At 46.0% G+C, this 17,287-nt stretch overlaps 3 protein-coding genes and 1 non-coding gene across 4 annotated transcripts in view; 2 read left to right on the top strand and 2 right to left on the bottom strand.

Moving 5' to 3' along the window:
• The window catches only part of CDC123 (cell division cycle 123), a 421,061-nt gene that overhangs the window by 134,930 nt on the left and 268,844 nt on the right, over positions 1-17,287 (bottom strand). The window lies entirely within an intron of this gene.
• The window catches only part of UPF2 (UPF2 regulator of nonsense mediated mRNA decay), a 727,243-nt gene that overhangs the window by 519,600 nt on the left and 190,356 nt on the right, over positions 1-17,287 (top strand). The gene's annotated exons all lie outside the window — the stretch shown is intronic.
• The window catches only part of DHTKD1 (dehydrogenase E1 and transketolase domain containing 1), a 55,063-nt gene that overhangs the window by 2,966 nt on the left and 34,810 nt on the right, over positions 1-17,287 (bottom strand). The window contains exons 11-16 of the mRNA XM_050803208.1: positions 16,088-16,238; positions 14,783-14,889; positions 9,733-9,897; positions 5,335-5,417; positions 4,209-4,378; positions 783-868 (exon numbers count right to left, since the gene is read on the bottom strand). Coding sequence (XP_050659165.1) covers positions 783-868; positions 4,209-4,378; positions 5,335-5,417; positions 9,733-9,897; positions 14,783-14,889; positions 16,088-16,238 — 762 coding nt within the window. The remainder of the gene's footprint in view (positions 1-782; positions 869-4,208; positions 4,379-5,334; positions 5,418-9,732; positions 9,898-14,782; positions 14,890-16,087; positions 16,239-17,287) is intronic.
• Positions 6,401-6,502, top strand: LOC126963430 (U6 spliceosomal RNA). The gene has a single exon (XR_007729069.1). It is a non-coding gene; the product is annotated as a U6 spliceosomal RNA (small nuclear RNA).

Below are 17,287 nucleotides of genomic sequence, written 5' to 3'. Positions count from 1 at the left end.
AGGGTAGTGGGACAGGGAGCCGAAAGGTAAGGGCTTTTACTGTTTTGAGTATAACCACCCTTTTTTTTTTTTTTTGAGACGGAGTCTCCCTCTGTTACCAGGCTGGAATCTCGGCTCTCTGCAACCTCGACCTCCCAAGTTCCAGTGATTCCCCTGCCTCAGCCTCCTGAGAACCTGGGACTACAGGCCACCACACCCAGCTAATGTTTGTATTTTCACTAGAGATGGGGTTTCACCATGTTGGTCAGGATGGTCTCAATCTCCTGACCTCATGATCCGCCCGCCTCGGCTTCCCAAAGTGCTAGGATTACAGGCATGGGCCACCACGCCAGGCCGAGTATAACCACTTTTTTAAACGTGATTTTAATATTTTGATGACCAAAATGTTATGCAGCAAAACAAAAAAGAGAAGAAAAGAAACATGTAGGCCAGGAGCGGTGGCTTGCACCTGTAATTCCAGCACTTTGAGAGGCCGAGGTGGGCGGATCAGGTCAGGAGATTGAGACCATCCTGGCTAACAGGGTGAAACCCCGTCTCTACTAAAAATGAAAAAAAAAAAAAAAATCAGCCGGGCATGATGGCAGGTGCCTGTAATCCCAGCTACTGAGGGGGCTGAGGCGGGAGAATGGCATGAACCTGGGAGGTAGAGTTTGCAGTGAGCAAAGATCACGCCACTGCACTCCAGCCTGCGAGACAGAGCGAGACTCCGTCTCAAAAAAAAAAAAAGAAAGAAAGAAAAACAACATGCACACAAGACACTACCAGAGAAAACATGTGATTACCTTGCAGGCCAGCTGCTTTTCAAACCTTGGAGAAACAAACGACCATGGACCCATGTTCTGAGGTTCTTCCTGACTCCAAATATGATCTATGAGAGAAGAAATTCATTTCAGCACCTCAAATAGACACATGCACACAGTCCCCAATTTACTATGATTCCACCTACGATGCTGTTTTCAACTTTACAATGGTGTGAAAGGGATTCACATTCACGAGAAACTGTACTTCAAGTACCCGTACAACAATTGTGTTTTTCACTTTTGGTATAGTATTCAATAAATTATTTGAGATACTCAACACTTCATGATAGAATGTAATCGATTTTGTGTTAAGTGATTGTGCCTAACTGTAAGCTAATGTGAGCGCTCTGAGTGTGTTTAAGGCGGGCTAGGCTAAGCTGTGTTTTGTAGGTTAGGTGTATTCAATGCATTTTTTTTTTTATTTTAAGTTCTGGGGTACATGTGCAGGATGTGCAGTTTTGTTATACAGATAAATGTGTGTCATGGTGATTTGCTGCGCAGATCATCCCATCACCTAGATATTAACCCAGCATCCATTAGCTATTCTTCCTGATGCTCTCCTTCCTCCCCTGCGACCCTCGGACAGGCCCCACTGTGTGTTGTTCCCTTCCTTGTGTCCACGTGTTTTCATCATTCAGCTCCCGCTTATAAGGGAGAACACGCGGTATTTGGTTTTTTGATCCTGCGTTAGTTTGCTGAGGATAATGGCCTCCAACTCCATCCCTGTCCCTGCAAAAGACATGATCTCATTCCTTTTTAAGGATGCATAGTATTCCCTGGTGTATATGTACCACATTTTCATGTTCTTTTTTTTTTTTTTTGACACGGAGTCTGGCATCCAGGCTAGAGTGCAGTGGCGCAATCTCAGCTCACTGAAACCTCTGTCTCCCAGGTTCAAGCAATTCTCCTGCCTCAGCCTCCCAAGCAGCTGGGACTACAGGTATGCGCCACCACACTCGGCTAATTTTTGTATTTTTAGTAGAGATGGGGTTTCACCATGTTGGTGACCCTGGTCTCAAACTCCCAACCTCAGGTGATCCACCCACCTCGGCCTCCCAAAGTGCTGGGATTACAGGAGTGAGCTACTGTGCCTGGCCTGCATTTTCAATTTAACAGTATTTTCAACTTACGATGCATTTATTGGGATGTAGCCCCCTCGTAAGTTGCAGAGCATCCATAAACCAAAACAGGAAGGGGATTATCTAGAGATATATTTAGAGAGATTTTTCTCTATATATTCAAATTCAATTAAATATATGCTTTACCAATATGGCATAGTGTTGCTTGTCTCTTTTTTCCTGGCAAATACAGTCATGTATCCACCATCTCAATCATGATACAGAACAGTTCTATCAACCCCCAGAATTTCCTCATCCTGACCTTTTGTAGTCGACTCTAGCTCCCACCCCCACCGTTGAAAATCACCAATCTTTTCTCTATCACTACAGTTGTTTCTTTTCCATAATGTCGTATCAATGAAATCACGCAGCCTTGGGGCTCCTGGAACGGTCATAAGCATTTGTGATTGATCCATGTTGTTATGCACGGCGAAGTTTCACTCCTTTCCATTGCTGAGTAGCACGTTATATGGATGTGCCACTAATTGTTTATTGATTCACTGGTTGAAGGACATTTTGGTTGTTTCCAGTTTGGGGCAATTAGGAATAAAGCTGCTATAAACACTTGCCCACAGATGTTTCTGTAAACCTGTTTTTTATTATTTTTTGAGACAGGGCCTCATTTTATCACCCAGTCTGGAGTATAGTGGCGTAATCACAGCTCACTGCAGCCTCAACTTCCCAGGCTCAAGTGATCCTCCCACCTCAGCGTCCGAGATAGCTGGGACTACAGGCACATGCCAGCACACCTGGCTAATTTTTCTATTTGATTTTTAGAAAAGAGGATTTGCCATGTTGCCTAGGCTGGTCTTGAACTCCTGAGCTCAAGTGATGCACCTGCCTCGGCCTCCCGAAGTGATGGCACAGGCATAAGCCACTATGCCTGGACTATTTCTTCTTTTGTAATTAAAAACAATTTTTTGAGAGAGTGGGTCTCACTCTGTCACCCAGGCCGGAGTGCAGTGGTACGATCACGGCTTACTGCAGACTTGAACTGCTGGGCTCAAGCAATCTTCCCATCTCAACCTCTCGAGTAGGCTAAAACTACAGGCATGTGCTACAACGCCTAGCTAATTTATTTTATTTTTTGTAGAGACAGGGTCTTGCTATATTGCTCAGCTGGTCTCCAACTCCTGGCCTCAAGTGATCCTTCTGCCTCGACCTCCCAAAGTGCTGGGACTACAAACACGAGCTACCATGCCTAGGCTGTGAATGTGTTTTTACTTCTCTTGTGTGAATACCTATGAGTAAGACTGCTGGGGCATATGGTAACTCGGTGTTTAACTTTGTAAGAAACATACTTTTTTCCAAGGTGGCAGCACCAGCTTGCATCCACGAGCAGCGAGTGTGGGTTCCAGTGGCTCTGCTCCTCATCAACACTTCATAGCATGAGTCTGTTGTTCTGTTTTAGTTTTAACCTTTCTAAGAGGTGTGTGGCCATACCTCATTTTGGATTAATTTTCATTTATTTTAACATGAATAATATTGAGCATCTTTCAAAGTGCTTATTTGCCATCCAGTTCTTTGGAGAAGTGCCTACTCAAAGTTTTTGCACATTTTGAAAAATTGGATTGTTTTCTTTGGGTTTGTTTGTTTTGTTTTTTTGAAATGGAGTCTCACTCTGTCACCCAGACTAGAGTGCAGTGGCACAGTCTTGGCTCACTGCATGTTCCGCCTCCTGAGTTCAAGAGACTTTCCTGCCTCAGCCTCTGGAGTAGCTAGGATTACAGGCGCCTGCCACCATGCCTGGCTATTTTATGTATTTTTAGTAGAGATGGGGCTTTTCCATGTTGGCCAGACTGGTCTTGAACTCCTGACCTCAAGTGATCTGCCCACCTTGGCCTCCCAAAGTGCTGGGATTACAGGCATGAGCCACTGTGCCAGGCCTTTGTTTTGTTTGTTTTTGGAGACAGGGTCTTACTCTGTAGGTCAGGCTGGAGTGCAGTGGCACAATCCGGGGTCGCTGAAGCCTCAGTCTCCCAGGCTCGAGCGATCCTCCTGCCTCAGCCACCCAAGTAGCTGGGACTACAGGCACCACCATGCCCAGCTAATTTTTATATTTTTAGTAAAAATAGGGTTTTGCCATGTTGGGCAGACTGGTCCCAAACTCCTGACCTCAAGTGATCAGCCTGCCTTGGCCTGCCAAAGTGATGGGATTACAGGTGTGAGCCACTGCACCCGGCTGAGATTCAATTTTCTAATAATCCCCACCACCTCTTTTCATTTGAAAGAGTTGAAATGGGTTTCGGGTATCTGAACATCAAAACCCCAAATGAAAACAACCCCTTACCTTTAACATGTTTGTATTTGCTCATCTCTTGCTGTAAAGAATCCAATGGGAAGGGGCAGAGTTCCTCTACGCGGATGATGGCAAAGTCATGCCTCTTGGGCCCGAGAGATTCCCTTTGCTTCAGCAGGGAGTAGTAATGTTTGCCAGAGCAGAACACGAGGGTCTTAACCCTGTTGGACAGAAAAGGAACAGCAGGTGGGGGGAAATTTTTTTAAAGTAAGAATTATGTCAGAAGAGGCCAGGCGCAGTGGCTCACGCCTGTAATCTCAGCACTTTGGGAGGCTGAGGTGGGCAGATCACGAGGTCAGGAGATTGAGACCATCCTGGCTAACACGGTGAAACCCTTTCTCTACTAAGAATACAAAAAAATTAGCCAGGCGTGGTGGCGGACACCTGTAGTCCCAGCTACCTGGGAGGCTGAGGGAGGAGAATGGTGTGAACCCGGGAGGTGGAGCTTGCAGTGAGCTGAGATTGCGCCACTGCGCACCAGGATGGGCAACAGAGCGAGACTCCATCTCAAAAAAAAAATGATGTCAGAAGGGGAGACACTGCAGATTTAAAGGCCTCATGAACAAGGTGGTGGGGGTCTCTGCAGCTGGGTTTAGTCATAGGCTATTCCTAGAGATCCTTCTTCAGCAACACGTGCCTCCAAAGTCCACTTTCCAACTCACACTTAACTCCTACTCCACTGACTTAAAGGAGTTATATTAGGATAGGGAGGCCAGGCATGGTGGCTCACACCTGTAAATCCCAGCACTTTGGGAGGCTGAGGTGGGTGGATAACCTGAGGTCAGGAGTTTGAGACCAGCCTGGCCAACATGGTGAAATCCCATCTCTACTAAAAATACAAAAATTAGCAGGGTGTGGTGGTGGGTGCCTGTAATCCCACCTACTTGGGAAGCTGAGGCAGGAGAATCACTTGAATCTGGGAGGCAGAGGTTGCAGAGAGCCGAGATCATGCCAGTACACTCCAGCCTGGGCGATACAGCCAGACTCAGTCTCATAAATAAATAAATAAAAATAGGAGAGGGGAGATCTGCGTCACCTGTCATCTCTTCATGTGAACTACTTTTCACATTAATTGAAATTCTGCCGCAGAGTATGAAAACAGAGACACAGATCTTACTTTTCTGGATCCACAGATGAATCACCAATGACTGGGTTAAATGTTGTACCTGGTGCCATTTCTTGAAGAGTTGACACGGCTGCCTACAAGGGAGAAGAGGCCACACATCCAGCAAGCAACAGAAAGAGGTGATGCTGCCACTTACAAGGGTTGCTACCAAACATGAGTGCCAAAGTTCCAGCCTAGCACTGCAAGGAAACACATGTCCTAATAGATACAACACCTTACCAAAAAATATCAGTTCTCTATACTTTAGAGTAAAACTTTTTCTGAGGTTACATAAGATAGCCTTTTGGAATCCTAACACTTGGAGAGGCCAAGGCAGGAGGAACACTTGAGGCCAGGAGTTCAAGACCAGCCTGGGCAACACAGTGAGACTCCCTTCACACCCCCTACTCCACCATCCCCACTGGTGCCCTGCCTCTATTTAAAAAACAACAACAACAAAAACAGGCCAGATGCAGTGGCTCATGATGGTAATCCCAGCACTTTGGGAAGCCAAGGTGGGCAGATCACCTGAGGTCAGGAGTTCGAGACCAGCCTGGCCAACATGGTGAAATCCCATCTCTACAAAAATACAAAAATTAGCCAGGCATGACGATGGCTGTCTGTAATCCCAGCTACTCAGGAAGCTGAGGTGGGAGGATGGCTTGAGCTTGGAAGGCAGAAGTTGCAATAAGCCATGATCACGCCACTGCACTCCAGCCTGGATGACAGAGCCAGACCTTGTCTCAAAAAAAAAAAAAAAAGAAAAAGACTAGGTGCAGTGGCTCATGCCTATAATCCCAGCACTTTGGGAAGGAGAGGCAGACAGATTTCCTGACATCAGGAATTCAAGACCAGCCTGGCCAACATGGTGAAACCCTGTCTCTACTAAAAGTATAAAAGTTAGCCAGGTGTGGTGGTATGTTCCTGTAATCCCAGCTACTTGGGAAGGTGAGACAGGAGAATTGCTTGAACCTGGGAGCCAGAGGTTGCAGTGAGCCAAGGTCACACCATTGAACTACAGCGTGGATAATGAGAAACTCCGTCTCAAGAAAAAATAAAAATAAAAAGATTGCCTTTTATGCTCATTTTGGCAGCATGTATACTAAAATTAGAACACTGCGGAGAAGATTAGCATGGCCCCTGCACAAGGATGACAATAAAAATTGAAAAATAAATTTAAAAGAAGATTACCTTTTACCTGGTGCCACGATATAATTTAAAGAATCAGGCTGGACGCGGTGGCTCATACCTGTAATCCCAGCACTTTGGGAGGCCAAGACAGGCATATCGCTTGAAGCCAGGAGTTTGAGACCAGCCTGGCCCACATGGTGAAACCTCGTCTCTATTAAAAATACAAAAATGAGCCAGGTGTGGTGGCACACACCTGTAATCCCAGCTACTTGGGAGGCTGAAGCAGGAGAATCGCTTGAACCCAGGAAACGGAGGTTGCAGTGAGCTGAGATCGTGCCATTGCACTTCAGCCTGGGTGACAGAGCAAAACTCTATCTCAAAAAAAAAAAAAAAAGGCTGGGTGTGGTGGCGCACACCTGTAGTCCCAGCTATGCCAGAGGCTGAGGCCTTGCTTGAACTCAGGAGGCAGAGGTTGCAGCGAGCCAAGATTATGCCACTACATGCCAGCCTGGGTGACAAAGTGAGACTCTGTCTCAAAAAAAAAAAGAAAAAAAAGAGCCCACCCCAGAAAAACGGTGCTAAAGGCATTGCATTAACTCTTCCTAAATGTTCGGTGATGCTTCCAACCTGATGAGGTCACCTCAAAACATGTAAGATTGTTCACGAAACACTGGGTGAGAAAGAACCAATAGACCACTATAAGTGAACTAGAAATGAACGCTGCTATTGGTGAGACGGCTGAAATCCATTTCCTGGCTATTGACTAGATACTGACTCCCAGGGCCGGGCTGGGGTGAGTCAAGTAACGTACCTAGTGCAAAAAGTTTAAGGAGGCACTGATTTTAGGGCTGTGAAAATATCACCCCTCAGAAAGAGTACCTCCCTACTTCCCTCTGAATGCTAAAAACTGCTTAAAACAATGAGGCCAGGCATAGTGGCTCACACCTATAATCCCAGCATTTTGGGAAGCCGAGTCAGCCTGATCACTTGAGGCAAGGAGTTCGAGAACAGCTTGGCCACCATGGTGAAACTCTACTAAAAATACAAAAATTAGCTGAGCATGGTGGTGCGAGCCTGTAATCCCAGCTACTCGGGAGGCTGAGGCAGGAGAATTGCTTGAGCCTGGGAGGCAGAGTTTGCAGTGAGCGGAGATCACACTCTGCACTCCAGCCTGGGCGACGGAGCAACACTCTGTCTCAAAAAACCAACCAACGAACCAACCAACATTGCAAGACTTGCAGTTTTTCTTTAGTATCCCTCAATTCCAAATATACACTCTCGAACCTTGGCGAACAGCACAAGATATTCTTGAACAGCCGAATTCTAAATGTCTTATTTCACCTCAGCAGTCATATCCAAATAAATGTAAAAATTTTAATACTCCCGGCCGGGCACGGTGGCTCATGCCTGTAATCCCAGCACTTTGGGAGGCCGAGGCAGGCAGATCACCTGAGGCCAGCAGTTCGAGACCACCTGGTCCAACACATTGAAACCCCATCTCTATTAAAAATACAAAAATTAGCTGGGCGTGGTGGCGAGTGCCTATAATCCCAGCTACTCAGGAGGCTGAGGCAGGAGAATCGCTTGAACCTGGGAGCTGGAGGTTGCAGTGAGCCGAAATAGTGCCACTGCAATCCAGCCTGGGTGGGCAACAGAGCGAGATTCCGTCTCAAAAAAAATAATAATAAAATAAAATAAAATAAAATAAAACAACAACAAATTTAATACTAATTCTAATTAAAACTCTTATATGAACCTGAAAAAATTATAGCCGATAGGATAAATATATGCTTAGTAGTATTTATTATTTTGAACATTTCCATTTGAAAACTAGCATATTTTTGTGATTTGAAAAACATAATGTACACTTAACACATAAATAGGTAAACCTAAGTATGTGTTAAATGATGAAATGATGAATTTCACACCACTGCACTCCAGCCTGGGCAACAGTGCAAGCAAGACTCCATCTCAAAAAGAAAAAAAAAAAGAATGATAAATAATACCATTCATTTCCAACAAAATACTTTGAATTCCCAAATTGCTGCTATCAACAAAAATAGTGCTTAGACCATTTGGGCTTTAAAACTTTTTCTTGGCCGGGCGCGGTGGCGCAAGCCTGTAATCCCAGCACTTTGGGAGGCCGAGGCGGGCGGATCACGAGGTCAGGAGATCGAGACCATCCTGGCTAACACGGTGAAACCCCGTCTCTACTAAAAATACAAAAAGAAATTAGCCGGGCGTGGTGGCGGGCGCCTGTAGTCCCAGCTACTCCGGAGGCTGAGGCAGGAGAATGGCGTGAACCCGGGAGGCGGAGCTTGCAGTGAGCCGAGATCGCGCCACTGCACTCCAGTCTGGGCGACAGAGCGAGACTCCGTTTCAAAAAAAAAAAAAAAAACTTTTTCTTTTCTTTTTCAGACAAGGTCTTGCTGTGTTGCCCAGGCTGGACTGTAGTGGCCTGGTCCTACCTCACTGCAGCCTTGAAATCCAGGGCTCAAGAGATGCTCCCATCTCAGCCTCCTGCATAGCTGAGAGCACAGGTGTGAGCCACCAAACCAGCTAATTTTTTTTTTTTTTTTAGAGATGGGGTCTTACAATGTTGCCCAGGCTGCTCTCAAACTCCTGGGCTCAAGCGATCCTCTTGCTGAGGCCTCCCAAAGTCCTGGTATTATAGGCCTGAGCCACGGTGCCCCGCCTAATAGCCTAAAAGCTTGTGTAAATATTATTTCTGCTCAGGAGGACACTAGTGTAACATCTGCTATCCCTGTCCTTCATTATGATTGACAGAAAACCTACCTATCTTTCCAGGTAGTCTTAAAAGGCTGTTCAAAAAATGAAAGCAGGCCGGGTGTGGTAGCTCACGCCTGTAATCCCAGTACTTTGGGAGGCCAAGGCGGGCAGATCACCTGAGGTCAACAGTTAGAGACCTGTCTGGCCAACATGGCGAAACCCCGTCTCTACTAAAAAATACAAAAATTAGCTGGGGGTGGTGGTGCACACCTGTAATCTCAGCCACTTGGGAGGGTGAGGCAGGAGAATTGCTTAAACCCAGGAGTCAGAGGTTGCAATGGGCTGAGATTGCACCATTGCACTCCAGCCTGAGCAACAGAGTGAGACTGTGTCTCAAAAAAAAACAAAAAAAATGAAGGTAGCAAAGTCAGTTGAAACTAAAAAGGTGTTTCTGTAATGTAAATATAATTAGATATGGAAAATAGAGAAAAATGGAGTGCAAAAAATGACAAAAGGAGGAAGGCTTATTCGCCAGCTTCTTCTACTTACTGGGAGCCTGAGTAACATCTTAGGCGAAGCAACAATGAGTGGTTTTCTGAAGTTCCGGACCATTTGTCTTCTAAGCAAGTGGAAATACTGTGCAGGAGTTGTTGGATGAACCACAAACATGTTCACAGTGTCTCCGTCCACCCCCTCTTCCACACTGTCACACATCTGGGAGAGAAGTGGCAAGAAAGGAGAAGAATATTCAGATCATCTATTTCAGTCGTAGTGACAATGGGCTAGCCAAAGGGAAACACAGGTGTTCTCAATTACAGCAGAAAAGCTATTGCCCAACATTACACAAAAATACCAGCAGGTGCATTAATGAACGGTGAGGTATTAACCAAAGGAGAGCTCTGATGGCTTTCTCCACTGGCCCAATTCTGTGTCATCTAACACAATTGTTTCCAAACACGGCTGGACAGCAACAATCATCTGGAAAGAACTTTTTTTTTAAAAAAAAAAAATACATATTCTGATTACTACAGGGTTAAGATAGGGGAAGGAAGCACTATCAGAATCTCACTTTCCTAATGTAATAAACAAAATGATTGTCGGTGTGTGTGTCTGTGTGTATGTGTGTGTGTTTTAAGACAAAAACAAAATTAAAAGCAGCTCATAGAAAGGTTGAAAAATTCAGGGCAAGGAAGTTAAATCTCAGAAGATCCTGGTGGGACAGAAAGCCGAGGCATAACTCCTAACCCTACCCCAAAGGCAGTGAAAGGAAAGAAAGAGAGTTGACAAAATCTGGACAATTCTTTTTGTTGTTGTTGTTACAGAGTCTCGCTCTCTCGCCCAGGCTGGAGTTCAGTGGCACAATCACAGCATACTGTAACCTCAAACTCTGGACTCAAGCAATCCTCCCACCAGAACCTCCCAAGTAGCTGGGACTACAGGTGCCTGCTACCACACCTGACTAATTTTAAAATTTTTGTAGAGATGGGGTCTCGTTATGATGCCCAGGCTGGTCTCAAACTTCTGGGTTCAAGTGATCCTCCCGCCTCAGCCACCCAAACTGCTGGGATTACAGGCATGAGCCACCGTGCCTGGCCTTAATCATGATCATCTTCTTTTTGCATACACACTTGATTCCCTTGACCCTTCACTCCAACCCATAAACCTAGTTAATCCCCACTTTCTGCCTGTTCCATGTCTGCAGAGAATGTAGCTGGAGACAACACAAAATCACACCAATGGTCTTTAGAATCCTGACCAAGAATCTCAGGTGTGGCCTTAATGACCTTAGACTCTTAAACTCTATTTCCCTAATTCACTCATTCTCCTTCTTTCCCAGGTGACTAATTCACACCTTTAAACTCAGGACCTCCTCGTCCATCACCACTCTCAGCTAATGACCTCAGAGCATGTCCTCAGACCATCTACACACACATTCTCACCTGCACCCATCTTCTCTGCCTTCCATTTACTGCCACCAACCATGCTCCTGTCTAAAGCTAATTTAAGCCACCATGTACTAGAGCCTACCCCATCTTAAGCATGCAAGGAAATCATTCAGTTATTCTGCCCTCACCCCTACATCACCATTCTCTTCTTCTCTACTAGATCATGCCTGTCACCAAACAGGCCTTATTTCCTACCTTTAACACAAAACAAAGGCCTGGCACGGTGGCCCACACCTGAAATCCTAGCACTTTGGGAAGCCAAGGAGGCAGTATCACATGAGGGCAGGGGTTCAAGAGCAGCCTGGCCAACATGGTGAAACCCTGTCTCTACTAAAAATACAAAACTTAGCCGGGCATCATGGCACACACCTATAATCCCAGGTACTCGGGAGGCTGAGGCAGGAGAATTGCTTGAACCTGGGAAGCAGAGGTTGCAGAGAGCCAAGACTGCACCATTTTACTCCAGCCTGGGTGACAGAGCAAGACGCCATCTCAAAAAGAAAACAAAACACAAAAAGAACTCTTGACACAAATTTCCCCACCAGCTATTGTCCCATTTTCTTATTCTATTTACAGCAATACTCCTCAAAAGATTTAAGTTGACTTTCCTCCCTTTTTTTTTTTTTTTTGAGACAGGGTCTGGCTCTCTTGCCCAGGCTGGAATACAGTGGCGAAACCTCAGCTCACTACAACCTCTGCCTCCCAGGGTCAAGTGATCCTCCCACCTCAGCCTCCCAAGTAGCTGGGATTGTGGGCATGCACCACCGCCCAGCTAATTTTTTTAGTTTTATTTTTAGCAGAGATGGGGTCTCACCATGTTGCCCAGGCTAGTCTCAAACTCCTGAGCAAGTGCTCCTCCCACCCCGGCCTCCCAAAGTGCTGGGATGACAGGCATGCGCCACCGTGCTCGGCCCACTTTCCTCCCTGGAATATGTTCTGGAGATCTACTGCACAGGACGGTGACTGCAGTTAACGTACTATATACCTGAAAACTGCCAGGAGGATAGATTTTAAATGTTCTCTTCCCAAAAAAATGGTGAGTATGTGAGGTGATGGGTCTGTTAATTGCTTGATTCAATCATTTCACAATGTATACCTACATCAAAACATCACATTTTATACCATTAATATATACAGTTTTACATTTGTCAATTACAATTTTTAAATAAATACACTTCCTTTTCTCTAGAATCAGGAATCAGGGGCATCCAATCTTTTGGCTTCCCTGAGCCACACTGGAAGAAGAATCATCTTGGGCCACACATAAAATACACTAACAATGGCTAATAAGGTACAAAAAAAAGAAAATCACAAATAATGTTTTAAGAAAGTTTATGAATTTGTATTGGGCCACATTCAAAGCTGGTCTGAGCTGCATGTGGTCCATGGACACAGGTTGGACAGGTTGCTCTAGAGGGTCCTTAGTATGTCATCAACCATCAAATGGACTCCTGATTTCTAAATCCAGTGGTTCATTCTTATGCCTCATCTATTTATTATTTGTATATTTTTAGTAGAGACAGGGTCTCACTGTGTTGCCCAGGCTGGTCTCAAACTCCTGGGTTCAAGCGATCCTCCCACCTCGGCCTCTCAAAGTGCTGGGATTACTTCACTCCTCATCTTAATTGACATTGACACTCCCTCTTCTTTGATATGTTTCCTTCGCTTGCTTTCTAAGATCTTCCTCCCACCTCACTGGTTGCTCCTTCTTCATCTCACTTACTCTTCTTCTCTGCATCCTCTGACGTTGGACTATCCCAGGGTCCAGAGCTCAGGCACCTTTTCTCTTCCACTGTGCTTACTGCTTTGATGACTTCGTCCAGATTCATGACTGTCAATGTCATCTAGTGGCCGATGACTCCGAAACTGTATCCCGCACCTACCCATTTCCTCTATTTCTTCAAAAACTAGTAGTTTTGTATTTCACATGTCATTCTTTAGTTTATCTACCATTACTCTAATTTCTTTTTAAATAAAATTCTTGATGTCATCATTAATGTAACTATCCATCTATCTGTTGTTCTATCTACCTATCTATTAAGCTATCATCTATTTATACATTTTAGCGGCACACATGCCAAAATCATTAACGATATGCATGCTGAAGTACTTGGGGTGACATGTATTGATATCTCTATTTATTTATTATTTATGTACATATGTATGTATGTATGTATGTATGTATATATTTATTTATTTAATTTTTTGAGACAGAGTCTTTGCTGTCCAGGCTGGAGTGCCATGGCGTGATCTTGGCTCACTGCAACCTCTGCCTCCTGGGTTCAAGCGATTCTCCTGCCTCAGGCTCCTGAGTAGCTTGGATTACAGGCATGAGCCACCACACCTGGCTAATTTTTGTATTTTTAGTAAAGATGGGGTTTCACCATGTTAGCCAGGCTGGTCTCAAACTCCTGACATCAAGTGATCCACCTGCCTTGGTCTCCCAAAGTGCTGGGATTACAGGTGTGAGCCACTGTGCCCGGCTGATATCTCCATTTATTTTGAAATGAATCAAAAAATAAGATGGATTGAGTGATACCAGAATGACAGACAAATAGATATGTGACAAAACAAGTATAATAAAAAATAATGGTGAATTCTAGGGAGTGGGTATATGAGTATTCACAGTAAATTCTTTTTTTTTTTTTTTTTTTTGAGACGGAGTCTCGCTCTGCCGCCCAGGCTGGAGTGCAGTGGCCAGATCTCAGCTCACTGCAAGCTCCGCCTCCCGGGTTCACGCCATTCTCCTGCCTCAGCCTCCCGAGTAGTTGGGACTACAGGCGCCTGCCACCACGCCCGGCTAGTTTTTTGTATTTTTTAGTAGAGACGGGGTTTCACCGTGTTAGCCAGGATGGTCTCGATCTCCTGACCTCGTGATCCGCCCGTCTCGGCCTCCCAAAGTGCTGGGATTACAGGCTTGAGCCACCGCGCCCGGCTTATTCACAGTAAATTCTTTTCAACTTTTCTGTATATCTGAAAGTCTTCATAATAAACCATAAGGAAGTAACATGCAAAAAGAGACATTTGTAATGATTCACACAAAATGAGGACAATGGCTATTTCTGGGAGGATATTTCAAATGTTTTAATAACCAGCCAGGGTCGGTGGCTCGTGCCTGTAATCCCAACACCTTGGGAGGCTGAGGCGGGCGTATCACTTGAGGCCAGGAGTTTCAGACCAGCCTGGCCAACATGCAAGAACACCAATCTCTACTAAAAACACAAAATTAGCCGGGCATGGTGGCATATGACTGTGGTTCCAGCTACTTGGAGGCTGAGGCAGGAGAAGCGCTTTAACCCAAGGGGCAGAGGTTGCAATAGCCGAGATCATACCACTGCATACCAGCCTGGGCAACAGAGCGAGACCCCATCTCAAAAAAAAAAAAAAAAAAAGGTGTCTAGGAGATTCTGATGATCAGTCTGGTATAAGAACTGCTGATCCTGGCACAAGAGAACTTTAATTGCCATAAAACCGTGATACTATTATACCTGATACATTATGTTTCCGAAGAAAATTGACATTGCATCAAATCTGTTTCACTCAAATACCGAGCTATATTACAGTTAGGTGGGCGTTCAGCTACCCGCAGGAGGTAGAGAAAAGCTCTAGGAAGCAGGACAGTGATTGTTTGACTCCAGAAGACATTGCCTTACCTGCAGGAAACGCTCTATTCGACAGGATGAGTGGTCTGGCCCAGCCCCGTCGTAGCCGTGTGGAAGGAGGATGACGAGGCCGCTTTGGAGGAGCCACTTGGCTTCTCCTGGAAAAGCACCATGTGGTGAGTAAGAGCTCTGCGAAGCGGGGACAAAGCGGCCTCACGTGACTCAGCTGGGGAAATCAATGTTAGTTTTCTGCCTGACCCCCCAAAACTGCTTTTATTACATGCACTTTCTAGAACTATTATGCTATACTTAGGGAAATGTCCATTTCGTTGAATGAAAACTTATCATGGGCTGGGCACGGTGGCTCACACCTGTAATCCCAGCACTTTGGGGGGCTGAGGCGGATGCATCACTTGAGGTCAGGAGTTTGAGACCAGCCTGGCCAACATGGTGAAACCCCATCTCTACTAAAAATACAAAAATTAGCCAGGTGTAGTGGTGCACGTCTGTAGTCCCAGCTACTCTTGAGGCTGAGGTGGGAGAATCACTTGACCCCGGGAGGTAGAGGTTGCAGTGAGCTGAGTTTGTGCCACTGCACACCAGCCTAGGGGACAGAGTGAGACTCCGTCTCAAAAAAGAAAATCATAACCTATCACGGCACAGGCCCTGGGCTTTTACGAGTGGAAGACAAACTCAAAGGGGAACGTTCCCAGCTTCCTGGACAGCACATGCCACTCCGATATCACTGCAGGCACCACTCTTATAAGAATGGGCAGCTCCCAGCTTTCTCACAGCCCGGCTGACAACACAGGCCACTGTCTTGAAACAGGGGGTGGTGGACACGACAGAACAGTCTCTGGACAAGTCAGAAGTCCAGGCTCCTCAGGCACTTCTGTTCCTCCCAGTGAAAATGTTACAGAGAAGCATGACTATCGGAAAGACTGAAGGCGGGTATTCAAAACCCAAGAATGGGCATCCCTAGAAAATGGGATTCAGGGTCTGGGGAGAGACTCAGATGTTTACTTCAATTCCTTCTAATTTTTACAGTGAGCAGGTACTGCTTTGGAAGTTTTCAGACACTGGAGCGGGTTTTCATGGCCCTACTGACTCCTGGGCACAGGCGCTGGGTGGCACCAGTGCTCCTGCTGACAGAGAGCTAGGGTGTTTGTCCTAGTAACACATGAACCTGACAGTGGCTACACTCCCGTCATAACAGAGTGACCCCAACTCCCTGGAGGTGCCGCTACACACGGGAGTCTCACAGGCAGCAGCGGCCCCTTTTCATTCATTTGTCCCCATGAGGCTGGGGCCATGCAGGGACCCCCACCTGTACCCACCTTATACACTGACACCAACCTCCAGAGATGAATGTGTCAAAGATGATCTGGGCACCATTGAAGAAATCACCAAACTGTGCCTCCCACAGGGGCAGTAACTTTGGGCTCTCAATGCTCATCCCGTATTCGAATCCCAAGACGGCCTCTTCTGACAGGGGGCTGTTGCTGACCTAATCCCAGGGAAGAGAAGGAAACGCTGGCATGTGAGGGCAAGGGCAGAGCATTGGGTTCCTGGGAACTTATCAAAGGGAGGTGGTGAGGAGAGGGAGCCTTGCTCTCATTCATCACCACATTCTTTTTGTTTGTTTGTTTTTGTTTTTTGAGATGGAGTTTCGCTTTTGTCACCCAGGCTGGAGTGCAATGGCTCCATCTCAGCTCACTGCAACCTCCGCCTCCCAGGTTCAAGCGATTCTCCTGCCTCAGCCTCCTGAGTAGCTGGGATTACAGGTGCCCGCCACCACACCCAGTTAATTTTTGTATTTTTAGTAGAGACAGGATTTCAGCATGTTGACCAGGCTGGTCTCAAACTGCTGAGCTCAAGTGATCCACCCACCTTGGCCCCTCAAAGTGCTGGGGTTACAGGCATGAGCCACCACGCCCGGCCTCATCACCATATTCTTTTGAGAAGAGATTTGCTGCTTGGTGTCAGGGATGCAGATGAGAAAAGTTGGGACAAAGAGAGGAAAAGATAAAAGAGGCCAGAATATGGGTATTACAGAGTTTCTTCAAGGATAAGCACATATACTTCTCAGACGACCCTCCTCTAGAGCTGAGTATACAACTGTGTCTTACAAGGTTTTCAAAAACCTGTGGCCGGGCGTGGTGGCCTCCCAACAATTTGGGAGTTGGGAGGCCAAGATGGAAGGATCGCATGAGCACAGGAGTTTGAGACCAACCTGGGCAACATGGCAAAACCCCGTCTCTACAAAAAGCAGACAAAAATTAGCTGGGCGTGGTGGCACATACCCGTAGTCCCAACTACTTAGGAGGCTGAGGTGGGAGGATTGCTTGAACCTGTGAGGTGGAGGTTGCATTGAGCCGAAATTGCGCCACTGCACTCTAGCCTGGGCAACAGAGTGAGACTCTGCCTCAAAAAAAAAAAAAAAAGAAAGAAAAGAAAAAAAATGGCTGATCTTGGTTTGAGAAATACATGGTAGTCATGTCTGTGTTAATTTCCTGATTTTGGTGTGTGATGATGGAGAAGGATGTCCCTGTTTGT

This window comes from Macaca thibetana, chromosome 9, assembly GCF_024542745.1.
Source record: "Macaca thibetana thibetana isolate TM-01 chromosome 9, ASM2454274v1, whole genome shotgun sequence".
Taxonomy (NCBI): Eukaryota; Metazoa; Chordata; class Mammalia; order Primates; family Cercopithecidae; genus Macaca; species Macaca thibetana.
Note: the sequence above shows the minus strand (reverse complement) of the source record. Positions and strands in the feature narration are given on the sequence as shown.